The sequence below is a fragment of the Peromyscus californicus genome, unplaced genomic scaffold (genome assembly GCF_007827085.1).
Source record: "Peromyscus californicus insignis strain IS unplaced genomic scaffold, ASM782708v3 Scaffold_7__1_contigs__length_154581171, whole genome shotgun sequence".
Taxonomy (NCBI): Eukaryota; Metazoa; Chordata; class Mammalia; order Rodentia; family Cricetidae; genus Peromyscus; species Peromyscus californicus.
Window position 1 is genome coordinate 79,823,976 of NW_026294595.1, and position 24,789 is coordinate 79,848,764.

The 24,789-nt window shown below is 39.7% G+C and overlaps 1 protein-coding gene across 2 annotated transcripts in view; it reads right to left on the reverse strand.

Moving 5' to 3' along the window:
- Nucleotides 1-3,654: 3,654 nt before the first annotated feature.
- Qser1 (glutamine and serine rich 1) overlaps nucleotides 3,655-24,789 on the reverse strand; it is a 65,021-nt gene continuing 43,886 nt past the window's right edge. For both annotated transcript variants that reach the window (XM_052723601.1, XM_052723602.1), the window contains exons 5-12: nucleotides 24,520-24,636; nucleotides 23,788-23,921; nucleotides 22,836-23,050; nucleotides 14,990-15,127; nucleotides 13,428-13,525; nucleotides 9,924-10,076; nucleotides 7,885-7,980; nucleotides 3,655-5,550 (exon numbers count right to left, since the gene is read on the reverse strand). In XM_052723601.1, the coding sequence (XP_052579561.1) occupies nucleotides 5,410-5,550; nucleotides 7,885-7,980; nucleotides 9,924-10,076; nucleotides 13,428-13,525; nucleotides 14,990-15,127; nucleotides 22,836-23,050; nucleotides 23,788-23,921; nucleotides 24,520-24,636 (1,092 nt within the window). In that variant the 3' untranslated portion in view covers nucleotides 3,655-5,409. The remainder of the gene's footprint in view (nucleotides 5,551-7,884; nucleotides 7,981-9,923; nucleotides 10,077-13,427; nucleotides 13,526-14,989; nucleotides 15,128-22,835; nucleotides 23,051-23,787; nucleotides 23,922-24,519; nucleotides 24,637-24,789) is intronic.

The following is a 24,789-nucleotide window of genomic DNA, read 5'->3' on the forward strand; positions in this document are numbered from 1 at the left end:
GAAATCATGTGCTCTTAAGCAATGAGCTCTCTCACCAGCCCATGAATGGCCATTTCTAAAGTATTATGTAGAAAAAGACTAGAACGAACAACAATTTCAGAGCTAGTAGAGCAAAGTAGGGCATTTACAGGATCTCAGTGTTAGGGTTAGTACTTTGGCAGGTAACTGATTACTTAATTCCATGTGTGTGTTTGTCTGTGTGTGTGTATGTGTATGCCTTGCATGCCTGGTACCTTTGGAGGTCAGAAGAGGGTGTCAGACCCCCTGGAACTGGGGTTATGGATGGTTGTGAGCTGCCATGTGGGTGCTGGGAATCAAACCCTGGTCCCCTGCAAGAACAGGTACTCTTAATGGCTGAGCCATTTCTCTAGCACCCTTGTCTTAGGGTTTCTATTGCTATGAGGAAAAACCATGACCACAATAACTCTTATAAAGGGAAACATTTAATTGGGGCTGGCTTACAATAGAGGTTTAGTCCATTATCATCATCGTGGGAAGCAATTCTGTATGCAGGCAGATGCTGGAGAGGTAGCTGCAAGTTCTACATCTGGATCCCAAGGCAGTAGGAAGAGTCAGTCAGTGGTCCTGGCTTGAGCTTGGAAACGTAAACAAGGCCACACCTATTCCAACAAGGCCATATCTCTTAACAGTGCCACTCCCTATGGGCCTATGGGATCCATTTTCATTCAAACCACAACCCTACAAGGCCTTTTTTTTTGTATAAAATAAAGGAATTAAAAGCCAGTACTTTTAGTAGCCTAAACTAGTTACACAAGACTAAATGTTGACAGTGTCGCTTGAAATACTTGGGCTGCCAGGCAGTGGTGGCGCACGCCTTATATTCCAACACTCAGGAGGCAGAGTCAGGCAGATCTCTTGAGTTCGAGGCCAGCCTGTTCTACAGAGTTAGTTCCAGGACAGCCAGGGCTTAAGAGTTTGAGATGTGGTCTCATGATGTAGCCTTGGCTGGCCTCCAACTTAAGACAACTGCGTGCCACTGCCTTCCAAGTGCTGGCACTATATAACCCCAACTTGGAATTCTTTATGTATTCTCCAAGAAATAGGAACACGGTGATACTTTTAGTTATACAATACATGCTGCTTTAATTTTTTTTTAAGATTTATTTATTTATTATGTATACAGTGAGTGTTCTGTCTGCAAGCCAGAAGAGGGCGCCAGATCTCATTGTAGATGGTTGTGAGCCACCATGTGGTTGCTGGGAATTGAACTCAGGACCTCTGGAAGAACAGCCAGTGCTCTTAACCTCTGAGCCATCTCTCCAGCCCTGCTTTAATTCTTAAAACCAAAAAGGCCAGGCAGTGGTGGTGCACGCCTTTAATTCCAGCACTTGGAGGCAGACACAGGCGGATCTCTGCGAGTTTGAGGTCAGCCTAGTCTACAGAGTTGAGTTCCACAGAGATATAGTGAGCTACACAGAGAAACTCTGTCTCAAAAAACCCCAAAACCCGAGCCGGGCAGTGGTGGCGCATGCCTTTAATCCCAGCACTTGGGAGGCAGAGCCAGGCGGATCTCTGTGAGTTCGAGGCCAGCCTGGGCTACCAAGTGAGTTTCAGGAGAGGCGCAAAGCTACACAGAGAAACCCTGTCTCGAAAAACCAAAAAAAAAAAAAAACAAAACAAACAAACAAACAAAAAAACCCAAAAACCAAGGGGGGAAAAAAAAACCCAAACACAATCTGATTTTGTTTAAAAAATGGTTTTCATTTTAATGATCTGAGTTAGTAACAAATATACAAAATTGTCTTTCACATTTCCACACATGGAATAATGGGCCAATTGGAAATTCTGGACTACAAATGCAGGTTTCTTTGTATCCTTAGGCTTAGTTGTTTTATAAATAGAGGTGATTTTCAAAAACATGTATTTGTGAACACAGATGTGAAAAAAGTTGTTCATCTGTGCTAATGCATGAACAAGAGTTATACATTGTTCATTTGTGCAGTTGTATCAAGTATACCTGATGTAGGAGCAGCTATCCTGGACGATTTCATTGTATCTGAAAAGCATTTTTGTGAAACAAAACATTTAAAACAAAAAATTACATTCTGTGACTACATTAAGATTTATAACCACCACATCTGACACAAAGCTGCACCAGTAACCCAGTGCTGACCTCATCCGGGCATCAAGTGTGCAGAGATCAGACTGTAAGGGAAGTGAGGAGACTCTCCAACCACTCACCTGAACCAGCAATGGACACCAACACACAAACAAAAACAACTCGTGGGTATATCCTAAGAGCTATAGGTTGGAATTTATCTGCCTCAAGGAAAATAAATAGTAAATAGAAAAATTAAATTTAAAATGTGAAGCTTTGAAAATAGCCCTAAAGTGTAAACCCATCTATAAATTTTCAAGTTTTAGATATTTAAATAAATTTAGAACTTTCAAAATTATACAAAAATGTATTAAACATTTAAAAATAGGATTATTTCCTGTCTTACCAGTATTTTCAATTTGGCAAAATCATAGGAAAATGGATAGCTTCTAGATCAACTTAACATGACTTATTAATAAATCAGACTTATTAGGGGTCAAGTAGTAACTGGGTTATATCAAAATGGCAAGGAGGCCCCTTTGGCAACTTTGTTCTGGGCTAGTAACAAATATCAACACAGAAAACCTTTTATCTGAAATTACTCCAAATCTCTATGTGCACTGAGGGATGGGGGATTGGGGAGAAAACCCAGAGCCTTGGACATGCTAGCCAAGTGCTCTGCATTGAGCTACATCCCCAACCCTCCAGATCTCTATAGGTAGAATCTAATCTTTAACACCTTCCTATCTTGTGGCAACATGTACTTTACCTTTTTCTACAACCTAAATGTGTTCCTATATCATACATTTCAAATTCCCTGGCAAACACTAACCAACTAAGTATTTATTTAGCTTCCTACTGACAAAGGACTGGTATATGGTTGTTAACACAGTCCTACCTTTCTCTAAGGCCTGGTTGATGTTTTCCTATGCTATATAGAATAAGTGAGGTGATACTGCATCTCAACAACAGGGTCTCTGAGGGAGGACCAGAGGACTTGGCCTTCTGCACTGTGAATTGTAGTTTATGAATGGGAATACAAATGTAAACTGGTCAGGGGCAAGTGCAGGTCAAAAGAAAATGGAAAGGTAGGCATGGTGGCACATGCCTATAATCCCAGCATTCTGGAGGCTGAGGCAGGGGGATTGCTATGAACTTGGAGCCAACTTGGCCTACACAGTGAGTTCTAGACCAGCCTGGGGTAAAGTGTGAGACCCTGCTTTAAACCACAATAAAAAAATAAAAAATAAAAAATAGAAATGTAGATTTTCGTGGTAAGATTAACCTTACATTCATTCATGAAAATGAAATTCAAACATATACTTCATACTTTATAATTCAAGATAAAGGTAAAAGTGTATAGGCATACCAACTCCATGTTGGAAACACACTGACTGTGCCCAGGGTCAATATTATCAGAATGGAATGTGGCTGCTTCCTGTTCTCCTCTGCTGGTAAACTCAATCTCAGGATTTTCAACCCTGGAGAGAAACTTCCATTACTTGGTACTACTCAGTCTAACAGCAGGTACAAATGTTAAGGATATTGCTTTTAATAAGAGAATCACCAGAAATAAATGTTAGCATAACTCATGCTCATTTTCACCCAATGTAACAGTGTTTTATTCTTAACTCAAGTGGCATGTTCACTTCAACTCTTGTCGGCTTACTGCCTGTTCTCAAATCGAGACAACAGGCTTATCCATGTAAGTATGTCTTATTTGGACAGTAACACTGCTTTCTAGACAAGGGGTAAGGCACTAAATGGTGGTAAAATAAACAAAGGTATGATGATTTACTTCTTTAGAATCCTAAAAAACGACGATCCTTTAGAACGACACTATTAAATCTTCTTCACAAACAAGGCATCCTGTTGGCAACAAAAAAACAACACAAGGTCATGTTGAACCTAATACATTCACTGTCTTAGCTAAACCACTTGAAACACTGTCAGACTTAAGAAAGCTACACTACTGTGCTAAAGGTTAAAGGCACCAAAGGAGAACTCCACTTCCAGTTCTGAGAGCTAGGAAAGCTGTGTGTAACACTGCATACCGTCTTATTAATTTTTCATGTGTATGTGTATGAGTGTGCATGAGGACATGACTCACAGAAGTTGGTTCTCTTCTTCCACAGTGTGGGTCTTGGGAATCAAACTCAGTTTGTCAGGCTTGGCTGCAAGTGCCTTTACCCACTGGGCCATTAGAATGTACCACTAGTTAAGTTTTTGTTTGCTTGTTTATTTTTGGGACAAGGTCTTAGTATGTAGCTCTGGCTGTCCTGGAGCTCACCATGTCGAACCAGATGGCCTTGAACTCAACAGGCTGTCCTGGAGCTCACAGAGAGCCACCTGCCTCTGCCTCCCATGTGCTGGGATGAAAGACGTGCACTACTACACCCGGCAGTAGTTAACTTTTACTTTGACAAATCAGTATAAATCAAGTGCTAGTTTGGTAAGAAATTTATTTCATGAAATATGAAATTAGTGCAGTGTTTCACACAGTCCCGTTTATAAAGCTAAACTAATTCTAGCACCAAATGAATATTCTGAGTAACAACAGGGCAAAATAAAAACAGCCACCTCCAGACAGGATCTACAACGCAAATGACATGTATCTACACAGGGTTTACTGAAAACAATGAAGTATGGATAGAAAAATTAAAACCACATTTCCTTTGTGAAAAATACAACTATTAGTAAAATAAAATGTACAAGTGAAAATTTTCCAAAGGAACAAACACATTATAAACAAAAATACTTTTCATTAAAACAGGGAAAATAGTACGTCACTTTTTTCATCACAATAGAACTTGACACAAAAAGCAGTCACAGAATTGCACAGTTCCACGTCCAGTTTCCTGGACATGTTAAAGGACTCCACAGAGCAGAACGCAGCTTCTGAGTTCCATGTTTTAAACTGAAGACATTCTCACACAGGATGTCACACCATACCAGATCCGTCTACACAATGTACACTACTTTGAACACTGTGACCAGGCGAATGCTTTCTGCCACCTCTTTCGTTCTGACACCAGTCATGGGGGAAGTCAGGTCACTTCAATGCTATTTCTCTAGCAATAAAATTATACTTAGTGCATGCTTATCATTTGTCAAAAGATGTCTCTGAAAATAAAAAACTCAGTCACCCCACAGTTTAAAAACTAGAAAAATCATTCATTCAGATAAAAGGACTGGCTTCCGTGGCAGCACCACTGTCCTCAGCAAAGGTCCTGGTCAAAGTCCCCTATGGTACTGGGCATGTCTGCAAGAGACCACTGCTGGAGATTTGATTATCTGTGACACTATGACATTTCATTAGTGCTATAAAAAGGTGGGATTTTGTGGAAATGTTAGGAACATTTCTGTTGTACATGATTTAGAAGTTCTCCAAATTTTTCAAAGAGATCCTCCACCCACTTTACATTTTTCATACAAAGTTGAACAATTTCTTCCTGTCCTAAATCTTCATTTTTTTTCTGCACAGACGATATCTAAAATAAAGAAATAAGTTGTTGCATTAGTTGACACAGACCACTTTTTTTAGACTTAAATGCTTTCTAAGGCTTTATTAATGCACCTTCAAGTACTTACTTTTTAAATTTATTTACTTTTATGCCCATTGGTATTCTGCCTGCATGCATGTCTATGTGAAGGAGTTGGAACCCCTGGACCAGGAATTACAGACAGGTGTAAGATGCCATCAAATAGGCGTGAGTTGGGAAGCAAACCTGGGGTTCTCTGGAAGAGCAGCCAGTGCTCTTAACCATTGAGCCTTCTCTCCAGCCCATCATCATCATCATCATCATCATCATCATCATCATCATCATTATTATTTAAAGTGATACGGCCTTACTATGTAGTCTTGGCTGACCCAGAACTCACTACATAGACCATGCTTTGAACTCAGTGATCCACCTGCCTTTGCCTTCTATGTGTTAGGATTAAAGGCATGAACCAGCTTTTGGACTAATCTTTTTCACCCATCCTTATTCCCAGCCATTGCAAATGGTTATTTCAGATAAGTTTTGATGAAATCAACTCCTGCTATCTTGGCTCCACGGGGTGGGTAAATGTCTTGGTAAAGTGTTTCATGCTTTCTTAATTCCTTCCAACTATATTAAAAAGCAATGATACATACTGTTGTATATAAATAGGTATTCTGCCTGCATGTATTTGTGTGCCAAATGCCTACAGAGGCCGTAAGAGGGTGTCAGATTCTTTGGAACAGGAGTTACAGATGGTTATAAGCCACCATATGGGTGCTATGAATTGAACCCAGGTCTCCAGAGCAGCTGGTGCTATAAACCTCTGAGCTGTCTCCAGCCCCGACAAATGACAAATACTGATGTCAACTCTATCTCAGACCACTGTAAAAATAGTCAACATAGTTTGCATCACCATTTTTGCTTTCTCCTTTGGACTTAGAACATCTTCTATCTGAGGCTGTTGCCCAACACATCAGGTACAGCTCTGTGCTAATTTAATCTGGTAATTATAAAACCCAGCACTGTGAGGCTGGAGAGGACTCCGTGGTTAAGAGCAGTTGCTGTTCTTGAAGACCTGGGTTTTGTTTCCAGCATCCACATGGTGGCTCACAACTGTCTGTACTCTAGCTCCAGAGGATCCTATGCACCCTCTGACCTCTGAAGACACACTACAAACATGGTGTACATACAAACATACAGGAAAAACCCTTAAACACACAAAATAAAAACAGATTGAAAAGCAAAAAATGAAGAAACTATAGTATTGGTTAGGAGAGGTGTTACTGAGCCGGGCAGTGGTGGTATGCCTTTAATGCCAGCACTCAGGAGGCAGAGGCAGGTGGATCTCTGTGAGTTTGAGACTAACTTGGACTACAGAGTGAGTTCCAAGACAGTCAGGGCTACACAGAGAAACCCCTGTCTCGAGAAAAACAACAAACAAACAAACTTCTGCTGATGCCACACATAACCTTCCCATCTCAAAATTTATAACACCGAAAAAGTTGTAATTCTAATCTTCATTTCTCTCTTTTCCTTTTTTTTTTTTTTTTTTGAGACAGGGTTTCTTTGTGTAGCCCTGGTTGTCATAGAACTTGCTCTGTAGACCAGGCTGTCTTGAACTCACAGAGCCTCATCTGCCTCTGCCTTCCAGTCCTGGGATTAAAGGCTTGTGCTACCATGCCCAGCTCAAAACACCATGTATTATGGAATTGTAATCAAGTGCTAGCAGCTTAAAAATACTGCCAGTTGTTGGTCTCGGAGGCACACTCCTTTAATCCCAGCACTGAGGAGGCAGAGCCAGGTGGATCTCTGTGAGTTCGAGGCCAGCCTGGGCTACAGAGCGAGATCCAGAACAGGAACCAAAACTACACAGAGAAACCCTGTCTAGAAAAACAAATAAACAAACAAACAAAAACACTGCCAGTTATATCTATCAAGTGAGGAGGCTTTCATGCATCTTAGCATCAAGAGCAGAGAAACTCAAATCTAGTCATTACTTACAAAAGAATACAGGCAAGTAAGTGCACACACATTTTATAATTCTTTTTAAAGCATCCACAAACACTGTAGTTAGAATCTCTAAGAAAATTCAGATGCCAAGTGGTGGTGGCACAAGCTTTTAAACCCAGCACTCAGAAGGCAGAGGCATGCAGAGTTTGAGGCCAGCCTGGTCTACAGAGCGAGTTCCATCACAGCCAGGGATACACAGAGAGACCCTGTCTCGAAAAACCAAAAACCAAAGCAAACCAAAAAAAAAAAAAAAACCACAAATAAACAAATAGAAAATTCAGAAAAACATGATATTTCATTTTAAAAAAATTAAAAAAAAAAAGAAATTACCTCGTTCTTACATATTAGATAAACATGGTATTTATAATGATGGAGTGAATGATATAATGAATATAATTGTATTTTCTCTGGATCAACAGCAAACTCCTAAAAAAGAAAGAAGTTTACAGGTACTTTTCATGTAACAACAGAGCTAAGAATACTAGATCCAAAGTCGAATGACAACCTGGAAAATGACTTATATGGCTAGGTATGAGGCTGTATTGATATTCATATAGGAAGAGATTAAATATAAACTATATTTTAATTCATCCTTTATCATGTTATGAATACATGTTATTTGAAAAACTAGCAACTAGAGAAAAATCTAAATAGAAACAGCTTTTTCTTTTGTTGAGCAGGATCTTACTCAGCAGCTTTGGCTGGCCTGAGACTTAGCTCCACCTGCCTCTGCCTTCCTAGTGCTGGGGTTACAGGATCTCTGTCTCTTTCTTCAAACTGGGCCCATGAGGCTGAGGCTGGCCTTGAACCCGATTCTCCTGCCATCTGCCTCCCAAGTACAGCATGTAAATGTAACCAGTAACTAAAAGATTTCTATTATGGCTTCAGAGATAAATGTGGCTGGTGGCATATTACATAGTCTTTCATGCTCTTCCTCTAGGCTAGGCTTCAATATTTAAGTAACATTGATTTCTGACAAGAAAGGAGCCACCCAATACAAATTGACCCACAACATCCACCCCACACTAGTTCCAACATTTTTTTTAAATCAACCTACAATTTAGATATCTAACTTTGGGTTTATTGTTATGTATATCATTCCATCCTTATGCCCTAAATAAAAATTACATGAAAGCATAGATTTTTGACTAGCTTTTATTATGATACGCATAGTTCTTTAGATTTATTATTTTTGATTATGTATATAGGTGTGACTGAGGCACATCTCTAGTCCCCTAGTACTATAACTGTATTTGTTACACTATAAATACACAAAGTGTTTTGTTGTAGTTGTCTGAGAGATAATCAATGGATCTATCTCTTCTTTGCAAACAGTAAATAAGTTTAAACCAAGAATCATGCATATGATTTTAATCCTAGCACTCCAGAAGCACGTGGATCTATGAGTTTATGCCAGCCTGGTTTATATAACAAATTCCAGGATAGCATGGTGAGACCTTATCTCAAAAAAATAAAGAAAAATACTAAATATCACAGTTTTGTTGTGTTTTTGAGACAAGGTCTCTCTACATCACCCTGGTTGTCCTAGAACTCATAGAGATCCCACTGCCTCTCTCTGAGATTAAAGGTGTATGACACTGCATCCGGTCCTTGGGATTGCTCTTTTAAACTATGTTGCAATGACTATATACCTTTGGAGTGAATGGATTTCAACGGAAAATACCTTTTCTTTTTCTTTCTTTCTTTCTTTCTTTCTTTTTTCTTTTTTTTGATAAGGTCTCCTACAACACAGGCTACCCTTGAAAGTGCTATGTAGTTGAGGCTGTCCTCAAACTCCAGATCCTTCTGCTTCCACCTACTTAAGTGCTGGGATTTGGGTATGCGCCACCAGACCTGAATTACTGAATACAGTTTTTGATGTGAAACTGTTATACTGCAGAACTATTTTCTGTAAAGTTAGTAACTTAGACTGTAGAGATAAACTGATAACAGTATTCAATCTTATGAAGTATATAAACACACTAAAATATGTGTTTCCAAACTATGTGCAGGTAACTTTGAACAGGTAAAAAACAATGAATTTTCTTGTTTACCACTCCAAAATGCATAAATACTTCAAAACATGTTACACATAAATATTTTTAATAAATTAAAAAGTTTTAAAATTATATGCAAACATATAAACTTAAACATGGGATGATCTCCCTTATTAGTCTATCTTATAAACTCTGTGAGCACTCACTATTGACAGTACAGTTCAAGGCACACACAGGAGTCCCCTCCTCAGAGTGCAGCTGCTTATTCCACCCGGAACGACACTTCCAGACAGCATGTCTGCTAGTGTCAATGGTGTTATGGGAGCTGTGCTAACTGGAAAGGGGATTCATTCATAAGCCATATGTACTTACCTGTGCAGACTTAGTGGTTGTTTTAGAAGTCCTTAGAGTTTTCTTATTATAAGCTTTGCCATTCATTTTTATTTTAGAAATAGCAGATCCTCCGCTTTTTGCTTTAGAGTCTCGAGTAATAATTGTTAGTTCAGGAAAACTTTCCAAAGCATTCTTTAAAATAATGAAGGATAATAACTGACATCAGAAGAAAACTAACGGCAATTTCCAGTCATCCAAAATTCACACACACACAAGCACAAACACAAATGCGCAAGGTCACAGTGGGATGTAGTTACAAATTCTTTGAACCTTTTCCCACAGAGTGAGGATTCTGTCTCCCCATTTCTTGAATCTAATTATATGGCCTGATTTGTTTTTGAGCAACAGCACACTATGCTGAAGGAACTCCTGAGTTATTACCAGCAATGCCTCTTTGATTGTGAAATAAGGAAAATAGGGTTATAGGCATTTCTTAAAATACCACTTCCACCCTGACTAACAGCGTGAACCAGAGGCAAACCAGCTCCAGGGGAGTCATCAGACTCTAGACGAGGATGAGGACAAGACAGAAGCACTGCTGTGTTTCCCGCTGCACTCCTCTGGCTCCCGTGGACTGCACAGAAAACACCTATGAGAAAAGATCCTGGAGCAGAGTTTGATGGTGTTCTGACTATAGACAGGGAGCTGCCACTGATGATACACTGGCCACAGGCCACAACCATTCCTAGTCTAGTCTTTAAAATCCACTGACTTATATGCTTCGTAAGTCATTGGGACCAATAACAGAAGGATCCCTGTAGACAAATGTGATGACTTTGATCAGTTTTCTAAAATCATATTTAGCTAGCAGCAGCATGAATTATTATGCATTAAAAGTGCTGCTGTTACATTTATGGGTCAGTTTTACTGTTCTCTTCCAGACTTCCAATTTCCACAAACAGGTATTATGAACCTGAAAAGAGTACATTTAAAAAAATTAATGAAAATTTTTCTTAGGTCTCTAAGTGTAATAGGGAACTGTCATTTGATAAACATAACAAAACTTCTAGCATATCTACTGAAGAGCCTCCATAAATTTCTACCACACTCCTTCCTCACGTTACTTGGGCTTTTATCATATACACTGGTGCTTTGCACTTAAAAATACCCTGTTTAAATCATTCTGGTCTAGAACTGCCAGTTACAACAAGTAGAATTTAAAGTCTAAAAACAGATTGCAAGTTTGAAAACTACTGGCACTAGGTCACTGGAGATAAAAGGAGAAAACTTTTTTTTTTTGGGGGGGGGTTTTCAAGACAGGGTTTCTCTGTGTAGCTTTGCGCCTTTCCTGGAACTCACTTGGTAGCCCAGGCTGGCCTCGATCTCAGAGATCTGCCTGGCTCTGCCTCCCGAGTGCTGGGATTAAAGGCGTGCGCCACCATCGCCCAGCGAGAAAACTTTTTAATGAGGACAAGATGCTAAACATCCTGACGGGTAAAGACAGAGTGCTACGAACTGTAGAAGGCTTTAGGACATACTTTTTTTTTTTTTTTTGGTTTTTCGAGACAGGGTTTCTCTGTGTAGCTTTGCGCCTTTCCTGGATCTCGATCTGTAGACCAGGCTGGCCTTGAACTCACAAAGATCCGCCTGGCTCTGACTCCCAAGTGCTGGGATTAAAGGTGTGCGCCACCACCGCCCGGCAGGACATACTTTTAAAATAACCAAACCCGGGACTAGAGATGCGTCAGTGGTTAAACACTACCCTTGCAGAGGACCAGGTTTGGTTCCTAGCACCCACATGGAAGCTTACAATGGCTTGTAACTCCAGTTCTAGTGGGATCAGACACTGTCTTATGACCTCTGAGGGCACTGCATGTCCGTGGTGCACTTATATACAAGTAAAACACCCATAAACATAAAAGATAGATAAATCTAAATTTAAAAGGCACCAAGTTTATTGTAGCAAGTGGAACAAAATATTGCTGTGATCTGTGCTTTATGTGGGGGCTGTATAGAGCACTGAACCTGAGACCTCATGTGTTTTCGGCAAGCATTCTACCACTCACTGAACTATAGACCTCTACCTCTATATTACAAATTTCTTTTGTTTAGATTACTTTTTGTTTGTTTGTTTTTGAGATAGAATCTTATTATGCAGGCCAGCCTGGCCTGGAACTCATGGTCCTCCTCCTGCCTCAACCTCTAGATGCTGAACTTACAGGTATGCTCCACCTTGTTCTGATGGTGCTAATTACTTCTAAAGAAAACATTTTTTCTTAATCTATTTGAAGCATTTCAAAAAATCTTAACTTTCTTACAAACACATACAATCACCATCAATGAAAAACAAAAACAAACTTTGCCCAAGTAGACATAATCAAATAGTTCTAGATGTTACACATTAAAAAGGAAATCTGGGAAGTTTTCTGGACTGAGTAGCTTTTATGATAAATTTTCTGAATTCAGATTATCTTACAGTTCTGTATTTCCGGTAACAAAAGTACAAACTTATATTTTTAAGATGCATGAACATTAAAAACTAGAATTCCTCATTTTTCTACTTCCGCTTTCCAAGTGTTGGGATTATAGGTATATTCCTACACACCCAGCTAATCTTTAATTACAAACATATATATAGTTTAAAAATATTTTAAAATTATTTTTTAGGCTTATTTTATTATTTTATGTATGAGTATTTTGCCTGAATGTCTATCTGTGAATCATGTGTGTAGCAGAAGAGAGCACTGGAATCCAACCTGGGTCCTCTGTAAGAGCAGTACACATTCTTCTCTGTGGAGTCATCTCTCCAGCCCAGAATGTGTAAGCTTTTAGAAGTCATAAAAAGATTGCACGTACATTCTACAGGAAGTACATGTCAGCAAAACACTCATCCATACACAGAAAATAAAAATACGTCTTTGAAAAAAAAAGATATAAAAGGAATATAAGACTTGAATATGGCACTTGAAGAGAATTACTTTTGGGAAACATGAAAAAAAATTTATAGGAGGAATGTTACATATGAATGATTAGTTGGGCAGTGATGGCACACGCCTATCCCAGCACTCAGAGGCAGAGCCAGGCGGATCTCTGTGAGTTCGAGGCCAGCCTGGTCTGCAGAGCGAGATCCAGGACAGGCACCAAAACTACACAGAGAAACCCTGTCTCGGAAAAACAAAACAAAACAGAATAAATAAATGACTAAAAAAAATGAATTTGAACATAAAACATACACAAAAAAGCTAAAAACATGCTAAACAAACTCATAATGAATAAACAACAAATCTTGTTACATTAAAAAAATAAAAATTATAGTGGTGCTGGGAGTGTAGTGCAATGGCAGAGCACTTGCCTAGCACGCATGAGGTCCTAGGTTCAATTCCCAGCTCTAGGGAAAAACAACAACAACAAAACCTGTGCTCAAAGGAAAAAAAACCAAACAACAACAACAAAAACCCCAGTATGACTTTAATGTGTTTTTCTTTCTACTTGTTTGGGACTGATGGTCCCTGGGGTTTGCTGGCACACCACCAAGAGAAGTACCTTGAATGGCTGGTCCAAATGAAGATTCACAAGAAGTCTTTTCCGGTTATCATTCAGCATTCCATCTATTTTTTTCATATGTGGTAAAAGTAGCTCATCTGAAATAACATTTCAAAAGGATAAACTATCAACATAAATGTTTGCTAACACCCACATTTTTTTTTTCTTAAACCATCTATATATTAGAAGACATTAAATTCACTGGCTTATGTAAAATGCAGCTTTTAAGAAATAGGCTTTTGCCAGGCAGTGGTGGTTCACACCTTTAATCCCAGCACTCAGGAGGCAGAGGCAGGTGGATCTCTGTGAGTTAGAGGCCAGCCTGGTCTACACAGTGCGATCCAGTACAGCCAGGGCTACACAGAGAAACCCTGTCTCAAAACAAAAACCAAAATGAGAAAAGAATAGGCAATTAGCTTTCAGAACAGAGGTCAGCCTGCAAAGTAGATGTGATCATAGCAAGTGTTGCCAAAGTCTTGCATCTTATTTCTTTCCCCATTGTTTTTGAGACAAGGTCTCATGATGTAGCTCATATAGAAGCTGGTATAGAACATGCTATAAAGACAAGGTTCGCTTTATTCTACCTGCTTCACCCTCTCAAGTGCTAGGTGATGTGTACATCACCATGCCTGGCACCTTAGCTCAATTAAAACAAAAGGATGACCATTAGAAAGATGATTCATTTCTCTCAACTTCATTTACTATCTAACAATAATAATACTACAAAATACAAACATTCTAAAATTCTATAAATTTTGAGTATGAAACACTGAGTATGAACAAGACTTGTTTTTCTGGCTAGTACTAGAGATGAGGTCAGGGCCTTGCACACACTAGTTAGGTAAGTGTCTTACCATTAGCTACAACCCCACTCAGAGATTTTCTTGGTTGGTTTGAGACTGGGTCACACTATGTAACTCTAGCTGACCTGAACTCAATACCTAGACCAGGCTGGTCTAGAACTCACAGAGATACACCTGCCTCTGACTCCTGAATGCTGTGATTAAAGGTATGCACCACCACACCTATCTGAGATATTCTCCATTCACTGTAATTTTGGGCAAAGCCAAAGTAGAGAAAGAAAAATTATTACAACCAATTGTCAAAAATGAATCAAAATTGTTGTGTTAGAAAAGGGGACGGGTGTGGTGGCTCACACCTGTAACCCTGTCTCAACACCCCCCAAAAAAAACAGAAAGGGGGAGAATAAAAATACAATGGTAACAAATAAGTCATTTTTGATATTGTACTAAATACCTGAGGTTATAGACTGTTAATTTCCCAGTACAGTACTGGCATTACATATGCCATAACATAATACATAAATAAGTAACAGCAAGCATTAGAGGGAAAAATGTCATGTGTGGTGAAATACGAACTACTTAGCACTTGGGAGGCACAGGCATGTGGATCTCTGTGAGTTCAAGGCTAGCCTTGTCTATGGAATAAGACATTTTAAAACAAACAAAAAAACCCCAAGAATAAATAACAAAACAAAAGAGACGTCAGTGAGAAAATTCACTTAAACAAAGAACTTTTGAATGCTCCTGAGCAGGCCATACCGTTGCTCTTTTCTAGGGCTTGCATAGTGTCTGGATCCAGAGCAATGCTAACAAGCAACTCCATGTAACTCTTGAAAGTTTCCTTCATTGCTCTTGTGTTGAGAAAACGAGTGACAAAGGGAGCTGGAGGATCAAATTCTAGGACGAATAAGAGATAAGATACTAAATTTTTCCTTCCTGACAATTTTAACATTATTTTTCTTTATAACAGTACCTTCTAAACAAGACTGAAGACACCATTTCTTCTATTTTTTTTTTTTTGTGTGGGGGTGGGGGGTGGGGTTTGAGACCAGATTTCTCTGTAGTTTGGTTGCCTGTCCTGGATCTCGCTCTGCAGACCAGGCTGGCCTCAAACTCACAGAGATCTGCCTGGCTCTGCCTCCCAAGTGCTGGGACTAAAGGTGTGTGCCACCACCAGCTGGGCAGTTCTAATTTAAGCCTTCCTGATTCTTTGTTTAGAGACAACCCAGGCAGTGTTGGGGAGATACCTCAGTCAGTAAAGTGCTAGCCATGAAGATCCGAATTCAGATCCCCAGTTACCCACATTAAAAAGCTAAGGGTGAGCCAGGAGGTTGTGGCACACACCTTTAATCCCAACAATCGCAAGGCAGAGACAGGTGGATCTCTGTGAGTTAGAGGCCAGCCTAGTCTACAAAGGGAGTTCCAGGACAGCCAGGGCTACACAGAGAAACCTTGTCTCAAAAACAACAACAACAACAACAACACACCAAACTAAAACAACAAACAAAAGCCAAGTGTGATTGGCACACACTTCTAATTCCCAGGCTGGGAAGGTGGAAACAGGAGGATCCTTGGAGTTGGTTGGCCAGCCAGTCTTGCCCAATCACCACACTCCAGAATCAATGAAAAATCCTGTCTCAAAAAGAAAGTTGATAAGGAACAGAAGAAGGCAACAGACAGCAATCGCCGGCCTACATATGCACATATGTATCAACACACATGACTGTGCAAAGACACATAAGCACAGACATGGACAGAAACATCCCAGATGAATAGCTATGGCAGTACACACCTGCAATCCCAGCAGTTAGTAGGTGAGGCAGGAAGATCAGGAGTTCAAGGTCATCATCAGCAATTCACCAAGTTTAAGGCTGCCCTGGTTCTCACATAAGAGACAATCACTCTAGAGCTCGTTTTGTTCTGTTGATGCAGGGTTTTGCCCTCAGCAGTCTTCAAAAGCATTAACCTCCCAAGTGCTGAGCTTACAGGTGTGTGTCACCAGGCCATTACTGCAGAGCTTGCAATACAGACAAAAGCCTAGACTGGTAGCTTTCTCAAACAGAGACTTTGCTTGTGGTGGAGTTAAGAACGGTGTTAAAGGGTACACTTATAAAAAGCTTCCCAAGTGATCGTGAGGCTTGGTACCACTGTAGCATCTGACACATAGGTCACATAAGAGCCAGTTTCTCTTTTGACATCCCACACCTTAGACCCCTGCTGCTACCTCTTACAACTGTAGTCTCAATGACTTCTCTTTGTCTAGTAAAGACGCCAAGAGGTGGCTAGTGAAGTCAGGCAGAGGCAAGATGAGCTCCATAAATTCAAAGCCAACCTAGTCTGCATAAGTTCCAGGCCAGCTAAGGCTACATAGCGAGACTCTTGTTAAGAAACCAAACAGCTGGGCAGTGGTTGGCACATGCCTTTAATCCCAGCACTCGGGGCTGAGGGAGGGAGAGGGGAGAGGCAGGTAGATCTCTGTGAGTTCAGGGCCAGCCTGGTCTACAGAGCTAGTTCCAGAACAGCAAGGGCTACACAGTGAAACACTGTCTTGAAAAATCAAAACCAAACAAACAAAACAAAACAAACACTACAAGATATCCATGAACAAAGATATTCCTTCTTTTTTTCTACACTTAAAATTACTACAGAATTCTAGTGGCATGGACTAAAATTTTTTAATTCAAACATAGCCTATGTGTACATAAAAATTTCATTTAAATTCAATGGCAAGAACTGCAGGATTAAATGGGATTGGTGGCACATGACTGTAATCGCATCAATCAGGAGGCCTCTAGAAGCACCAGGATTAAGAGTTCAAGAAAGGCCAGGACTGGAGAGATGGCTCAGCAGTCAAGATGCTCTTCCAAAGTACCCCACTGGAACTCAAAGTCCAAGGGATTTGACATCTTCTTCCGGCCTCTGTGCACACAAGGCCCTAATGTGGTGCCTATACAGAAATGCAGGCAAAATACTCATACACATAAAACAAGAATCCTAAAACAAGACAAAAAACTGGAGACTGGAGAGATGGCTCAGTGATTAAGAGCACATACTGCTCCTGGAAAAACAATACAAATTTGGTTCACAGCACCCATAGTAAGCAGGTCACAGCTGCCTGTAACTTCAGTTCCAGGGGATTCAGTGCACCCTTCTGATCTCTATAGGCACTGTACTCAAATACAGAAACTCAAATCCACATTCAGAAACACAAACACACTTACACACACACACACACGACAGACATAACAGACAGACACATACTATACATAATAATTAACCATAATAAACTCCATTTATGGTGGTACAAGTCTTCAATCCTGAAGTTCAGTAAAGAGAGGCAAGCAGATATCTGTCAGTTGAAAGCTAGCCAGGGAATCCTGTCTCAAATAAACAAACAATCAAAAAACAAACAAACAAATAAACAAACAAAAAACCCGGTCCTGAATTCAATCCCCAACAACCACATGGTGGCTCACAACCATCTGGAATGAGATCTGGTGCTTTTTTCTGGCCAGCAGGCAGAACACTGTATGCATAATAAATAAGTCTTTAAACAAACAAACAAACAAACAGACAAAAAAATCCTGAAAACTGGGCTAGGCACGCTGGCTTACACCTCTAACCCCAGCATTTGGGAGGCAGAGGCAGGTAGATCTCTGCGAGTTTGAGGCCAGCCTGGTCTACATAATGAGTTCAGGACAGCCAGGGCTACTCAGTAAGATCCTGTCTCAAAAACCCACAACAAAACCAAAAGAAAACCCTAAAAAGTGACACTACTAGTCAATGACAAAATTCAGATGATTCCAAGTAAAATTTAGAATTCTGGAAACTTGAATCCACTATTGTAAGCTGGACAGCTTCACAATATTTGAAGGCCTTGCTGATGATATCAATAGTGAAATTAATGATTTACGTTACAGTATTGATTATTGAGCTCAAGGTCCCATGCATGCCAGGCAAATGCTCTACTAATAAGCCATACCTCCAACCCTACTGAATGTTATTTTGTAAATATTCTAAAATAAAACAGGACCTAAATATAAGACCGAAAACCACAGAACTCTAAGAAAAAAAATACAAGAGATTTTAAACCTTGATTTCCTTGGATTTAGCAATGGATTTTGACCACGACAAGAGCACAAGAAACAGAAGCAGTAAGTTGGGCTCCCTCAGAATTTAAAATGATTTAAAAAGACACCCTACAGAATGGGAAGGTATTTCTAATCATACAGGTAATAAAGGTTTAAAACTCAGAATGAAGCAAAGCACACAGTAATCACAGAATTGAGGAGGCAGGGGTCAGGAATTCAAGGCCATCTTGAACAATATAGGGCATTGTAAGCCAGCTTGGACTACAGAGACCCTGTCTTAAAAACATACTCAATCCAGGGACAAATATCAAGAAATGCTAAATTTAATGACAGAAAGACGAGGAATCATTCTGATAATAAGCAAGTAATGGAGCTAACTGGTGGTGGTGCACACCTTTATTCCCAGTACTCAGGAGGCAGAGGCAGGTGGATCGCTGAGTTTGAGGCCAGCTTGGTCTACAGAGTGAGTTCCAGGACAGCCAGGGCTAGAGGTTACCAGCAACTGGAGTAGGAGAAAATGGAAAGCCATTGTTTGTATAGTATACATTTGGGGTGATAAGAGTTATGGGAATAAGTAATCCAGACGGTACCACAATAATGTAATTAATGCTACTGAATAACACACACTTAAAAATAGCAAATATTAAGCAAAATTTGTTAAATATAAAGAAGGGAATGTATGAATTTTCTTAAGGACTTCCTCACTAAGTATTTCCAAATGACAATGTATATTGTGAGACTATGCTATATGAAACATGCACTCAAAGAGTAAGACAAACCAGCAGATATTAATATAACGGAGCATGAGAGGAGTTCAGCTGAGCAAGAACTATTAGTTGTCAGGGCTGGAGATGGCGAAGTGGTTAAGAGGACTTGCTTTTAGAGGACCTGGGTTTGGTTCTCAGTGCCTACAGGGTCATTCATACCATCTGTAACTCCAGTTCAGGGGGATCCTATGCATCTTTGGACCTCTGTGGGTGCCAGGCACACACATGGTGTACATATATACATGCCTTCAAACACTCATATACATAAATAAAGAATTGTTAAAAGCTGAGATGTCAAGTTTATGTATCTGAAAAAGCAATTTAAATTCTCTTCTCAACAATACCTTCGGGTGCCATGCTTTCTTTAGACTTTAACCAAACTCACATATAGTAACAAACTGAATGTACAACAGACATGAAAAAAATCCCACAGTGTTAATAAGTAGTAATCGATCATTTAAAAAATATTTTAAACATTTTATTGCTACTTAGTAAACCTAAATAAATTGAGCCTATTTGTTAAATGAAATATAAAAATATTCTGAAAGAGTTTAAAAATTACCATCATGCAGGCCAGGTGATGGTGCATGCCTTTAATCTCAGCACTTGGGAGGCAGAGGCAGGCAGATCTCTGGGAGCTTGAGGTTAGCCTGGTCTATATAGCAAGTTCCAGGACAGCTAAGATGACACAGAGAATCTCTGTCTCAAAAAAAAAACAAAAAACAAAAAACAAAACCCACCAAAATAATATCAACCAAACTCTAAGCTTGTAAGACAGTTCCGTGGGTAAAGACACTTGTTGTCGGGGCTGGAGAGATGGCTCAGAGGTTAAGAGCACTGACTGCTCTTCCAGAGGGCCTGAGTTCAATTCCCAGCAACCACATGGTGGCTCACAACCATTTCTAATGATATCTGGTGCCCTCTTCTGGCCTGCAGAGATGCATGCTGTATACATAATAAATAAATAAATCTTTAAAAAAAAAAAAAAAAGACACTTGTTGTCACGCCTGATGACTAGAGTGATTCCGGGACCCATATCCCACATGGCAGGAGGAAACTGATTCCCCAAAAGTTCTCCCTAGACCTCCACATGTGTGCCATGGCATATGCACACTTACATATGCATGCATGCATGCTATGTGAAAATAGAATCAGCTTATAAATCCATATTATTTGACTTACATTCCTAAACATGCTGCCTAACTAGTGACACCTAGTGGTCTGCCATGTTACTTAGTCAAGAAAATTTGTTCTTGTTACTTGAGAAATCGGTATAATTACAAATCAGAACCCAAGTCCTCCTTTTCTAAGCAATGAGTATTGTTAACTGCAAAAACTACAAATAATACCATATATATATATATATATATATATATATGTATATATGCTTCTACCTTGAATATTTAACTTACACTTACTTATCTTGTATGTGTGTACACATTGCATATTTGTCACCGCACATATGTGGAGGTCAGAGGACAACTAACAATAACAACAACAAAAAAACCCACACATATGCCGGGCGGTGGTGGCGCATGCCTTTAATCCCAGCACTCGGGAGGCAGAGCCAGGCGGATCTCTGTGAGTTTGAGGCCAGCCTGGGCTACCAAGTGAGTCCCAGGAAAGGCGCAAAGCTACACAGAGAAACCCTGTCTCAAAAAACCAAAAAAAAAAAAACCCACACATGCCCTTAATCCCAACACTCAAGAGGCAAAGGCAGGAGGATACTGTGAGTTCCAATATAGCCTGGTCTACATAGTGAGCTCCATGACAACCAAGACTACACAAAGACCCTGTCTCAAAACAAAACATTTAAAGTAGATTTCAATACTGAGGATTTTATATATATTATGGCCCTAATTCTAATATGAATAGCTCTCAGACAATGACACAGATCAATTCTCAATTCTATCCTTAACAACCAATTCCTCATTTAAGTACAGATCACACACTCAATTTCTTTTCTTTTCTTTTTTTTTTTTTTTTGGTTTTTCGAGACAGGGTTTCTCAGTGTAGCTTTGCGCCTCTCCTGGAACTCACTTGGTAGCCCGGGCTGGCCTCGAACTCACAGAGATCTGCCTGGCTCTGCCTCCCGAGTGCTGGGATTAAAGGTGTGCGCCACCACCGCCCGACCTCAATTTCTTTTGTCTCCTCCTCCATTCCTGACAGCACTACTTGGATTCTGATACCATTTTTGCCTGAAACTAGGTCTGATAATTAATTTCCTCATGGTACTTCCTAATGAAGTTTCTCCAAACACTCTCCTTTGTTTACAGAGAAGCCAAGCATTGCAGCTTTAGGAGGGCTGGAAAGGCCGTTCCTTTCCCTTCAGCTTTGCCTTCAGCATTAGATTTTAGGTTTGTTGTCTGAGGTTTTTTTTGTTTGTTTTTTGAAACAGGGTTTCTCTGTGTAGCCCTGGCTGTCCTGGATCTCACTCTGTAGACCAGGCTGGCCTCGAAGTCACAAAGATCTACCTACCTCTGCCTCCCAAGTGTTGGGATTAAAGACGTGTACCACCACTGCCTAGCTCACCATTATATTTTAGAATAATGGTCAGTAAAACTTCCTGTAAAGAGTCATATGGTGTCATATGGTGAGCCAAACAGTGGTGGCACCTGTCTTTAATCCCAGCTCTTGGAGGCAGAGGCAGGTGGATCTCTGTGAGTTCAATGCCAGCGTGGTCTACAGAGCGAGTTCCAGGACATCTAGGGCTACACAGAGAAACTCTGTCTAGAAAAAAACAACAAACCAACCAACCAAACAAAAAACTCACAGGAGTTATATGGTGAATATATGTTAGGTTTTTCTGGTCACATGGTCTTTGTACCAACAACTCAAAACTTTCACTGTAGAAGAAAAACAACTATATGAAATCATGTACTTCCAAACAGTATCTGTGGGGCTGTATTCCAAAAAAATTATTCACAAAAGTTGGGTAGCAATCAAGCCAGTCTGTCAACCTCTGCCCTCTGCTGAACTGTTTGAAATTTTTTGTACATAATATACTCCGTGTTTTCAGAGCTAATAGAATGTGTGCTTTGTATTCTTGCATTGTAAATGTTGTAAATTCTACTACGGCAAACATGGGTAAATATACTTGATATATCATGTTATCATATTGTACTAATTAATTACAGATTGGATTGTTTTGTCCTAGATTTGTTTCCTTTTTTCTTCTGGCATAAATACAGGTGCACCCTACAGGATTTGTTTGTTTGTTTTTTCAAGACAGGGCATTACTATGAAGTTCTGGCTATTCTGGAACTCAGTATGTAGATTTCAAAATCAGAGATCCACTTGCCTCTATAGGCATGTGCCATGTCTGACTATTTTTTCTTCCTTTAAGATTTATTTATTTTTGTTTACATGCATGTGTACATGCTTCTTTGAGCTTATGTGCATCACGTGTGTGCAGGAACTGGAGTTATATGGAGTTGTGAGTTGCCTAGATCCTCTTGGCCACTAAGCCATCTCACCAGCCTGAGGACTAGATGATTCTTAGTAATCCCCAGACTTAGTGTGCAATTGGCATTCCTCAGCCTAGAAGGCATCAAGGTGAGTTTTGCATTTCTTACTTTACAGAGGCCAAATGTGCTCTATATGGTGTGATTTGTACAAAGCATAAGGAATTTGTACAATACAATCTTCCAGTAAACCAATCCAAACTGAACTGTCACCATCACTATGCCCCTTCATTCCTGCACACTGTCTGAAATTATCAAAATACTAATTTCTTGGGGAACTCACCCTCATCCTCACTACTGCTAGAACGGACCTCAGGAGAGGATTCAGACTGTGATGATGAAAATTCTTCTTTCCATTTCTTCCGTTTCTTTGGTGGTGGCTCAGCCTTCATTTTGAGTTGTTTAACTTTGGGTTTTGTGGAAGAGGCTTTTGTAGATGTAGTTTTTGATACTGGTGGGTCAGAAGTTTTACTGCTACTTGGCTTAGATAGAACATTTCTGCAATGTTAAAATAAATTTCATTAACATCATTAAATCTTTTAAGATTAAAAAGAGATAAAAGAACTCTTATGCTGGGCGATGGTGGCGCACACCTTTAGTCCCAGTAGTTGGGAAGCAGAGCTAGGCAGATCTCTATGAGTTGAGGCCAGCCTGGTCTACAGAGCAAGATCCAGGACAGGCACCAAAACTACACAGAGAAACCCTGTTTTGAGAAAACAAAACAAAACACAAACAAACAAACAAACAAAAAAAAAAAAAAAAAAAAAAAAAAAAAAAAAAAAGAAAAAGAGAATCCAGAATCATGCTGCAGATAACCCGGGCACACTGATCTATGATAGGAAATCTACTATGTGCTGATCTACATATAATGCACATGTCCATGTGTGTCCCTATCCCCACAATTACCTCATTGTAAACCTGAAATTCACTTATTACTTTCATTTCATGGAGAAAAGAGCTTCAGAATGGTTTTGTCACAAAGAGCTATGTTCAAAACATTTGCACCTTCTGTTTTTTCCACTTTACTATAATAACACCAAAAAGACCCAAGCAAAGAAGTTACCTGCTCCACCACAGAAAAACACTAGCTTTACTATGCTCAACTCATTCTTTGAAAAGGAATCACTTACTGCAAAAAGGACAGCATCATTCTCAGTCTCTTTAACTGATGTGATCCTTTATATAATAACAATACTCAAATAAGCACTTAAATATATTACATAAAAAACAAATACCTGATAGCTTGTGAAGGCTTATTTCTTGGCTTTTTGGAACACACTCTGACATACTCCTTTTTGTTTGCATTTTCAATGACCTTTACATATATTCTTTTGTATTTAGTTTTTGCATCTCCAAAATATCCAAGGTACTAAGGAAAGAAGTATTTGAATTATACAATTACATATCTATACATAAATACCACTTTGTTGACCTCACTGCCAGCTATTCTTTGCATTTTCTAAAACACAGCCCTAATCAGACTAGTTTTATCCTGACTTTGAGAAGGGTGGGAGTGGGGGAGGTGTATGTGTGAGAGTGAATGTGTGAATGAGAGAAGGAGGAGGTGCAAATGAGTGCAGGTACCCGAAGAGGAGCTGGAGGTACAAGAAGTTTTCAGTTTCCTAATATCAACTCAGGTTCTCTTCAGGGGCAATATGTGCTATAAACTGCAGAGCCATCTCTCCAGCTCTGTTATTTTACTTATTTATTTTAAATTTTGTGTACACGTGCCTGTGTAGATGTGTGCGTGTGAGTGCAGGTGTTCTCAGATATCAGAAAAGGACACAGGATCCCCCAGAGCTGGAGTTACAGTTATAGCTGCCATGAGGATTCTAGGAATAGAATCCAGGTCCTCTGCAAGAGTAGCCAATGCTATTATCAGAAATAATGTCAATGCAACTAACCCTACTCATTTTATCTTGAAGAGTCAGTTTAGAGAAGCTGATGGAATCAAGCATTTAACTTACACTATTTGTAGCTGCAAATTCTCTTTGCCCATCTCGAATTTCCGGAACAAATTTCTGTAACAAAGCTTTCTGTACTTTCCAAATAGCTGGGGGCTCTTTTCCTATATTTAAAGCCTCCTAAAATAAGCAGAATTAATTACATTTAGGAAAATACCAACATGCTTATATTTATAGAATTACTGTAATGAGGAAATCTTTTTTTCCCCCTAGACAGGGTCTCTGTGTGTAGCCTTGGCTGTCCTGGAACTTGTTCTGTAGACCACGCTGGCA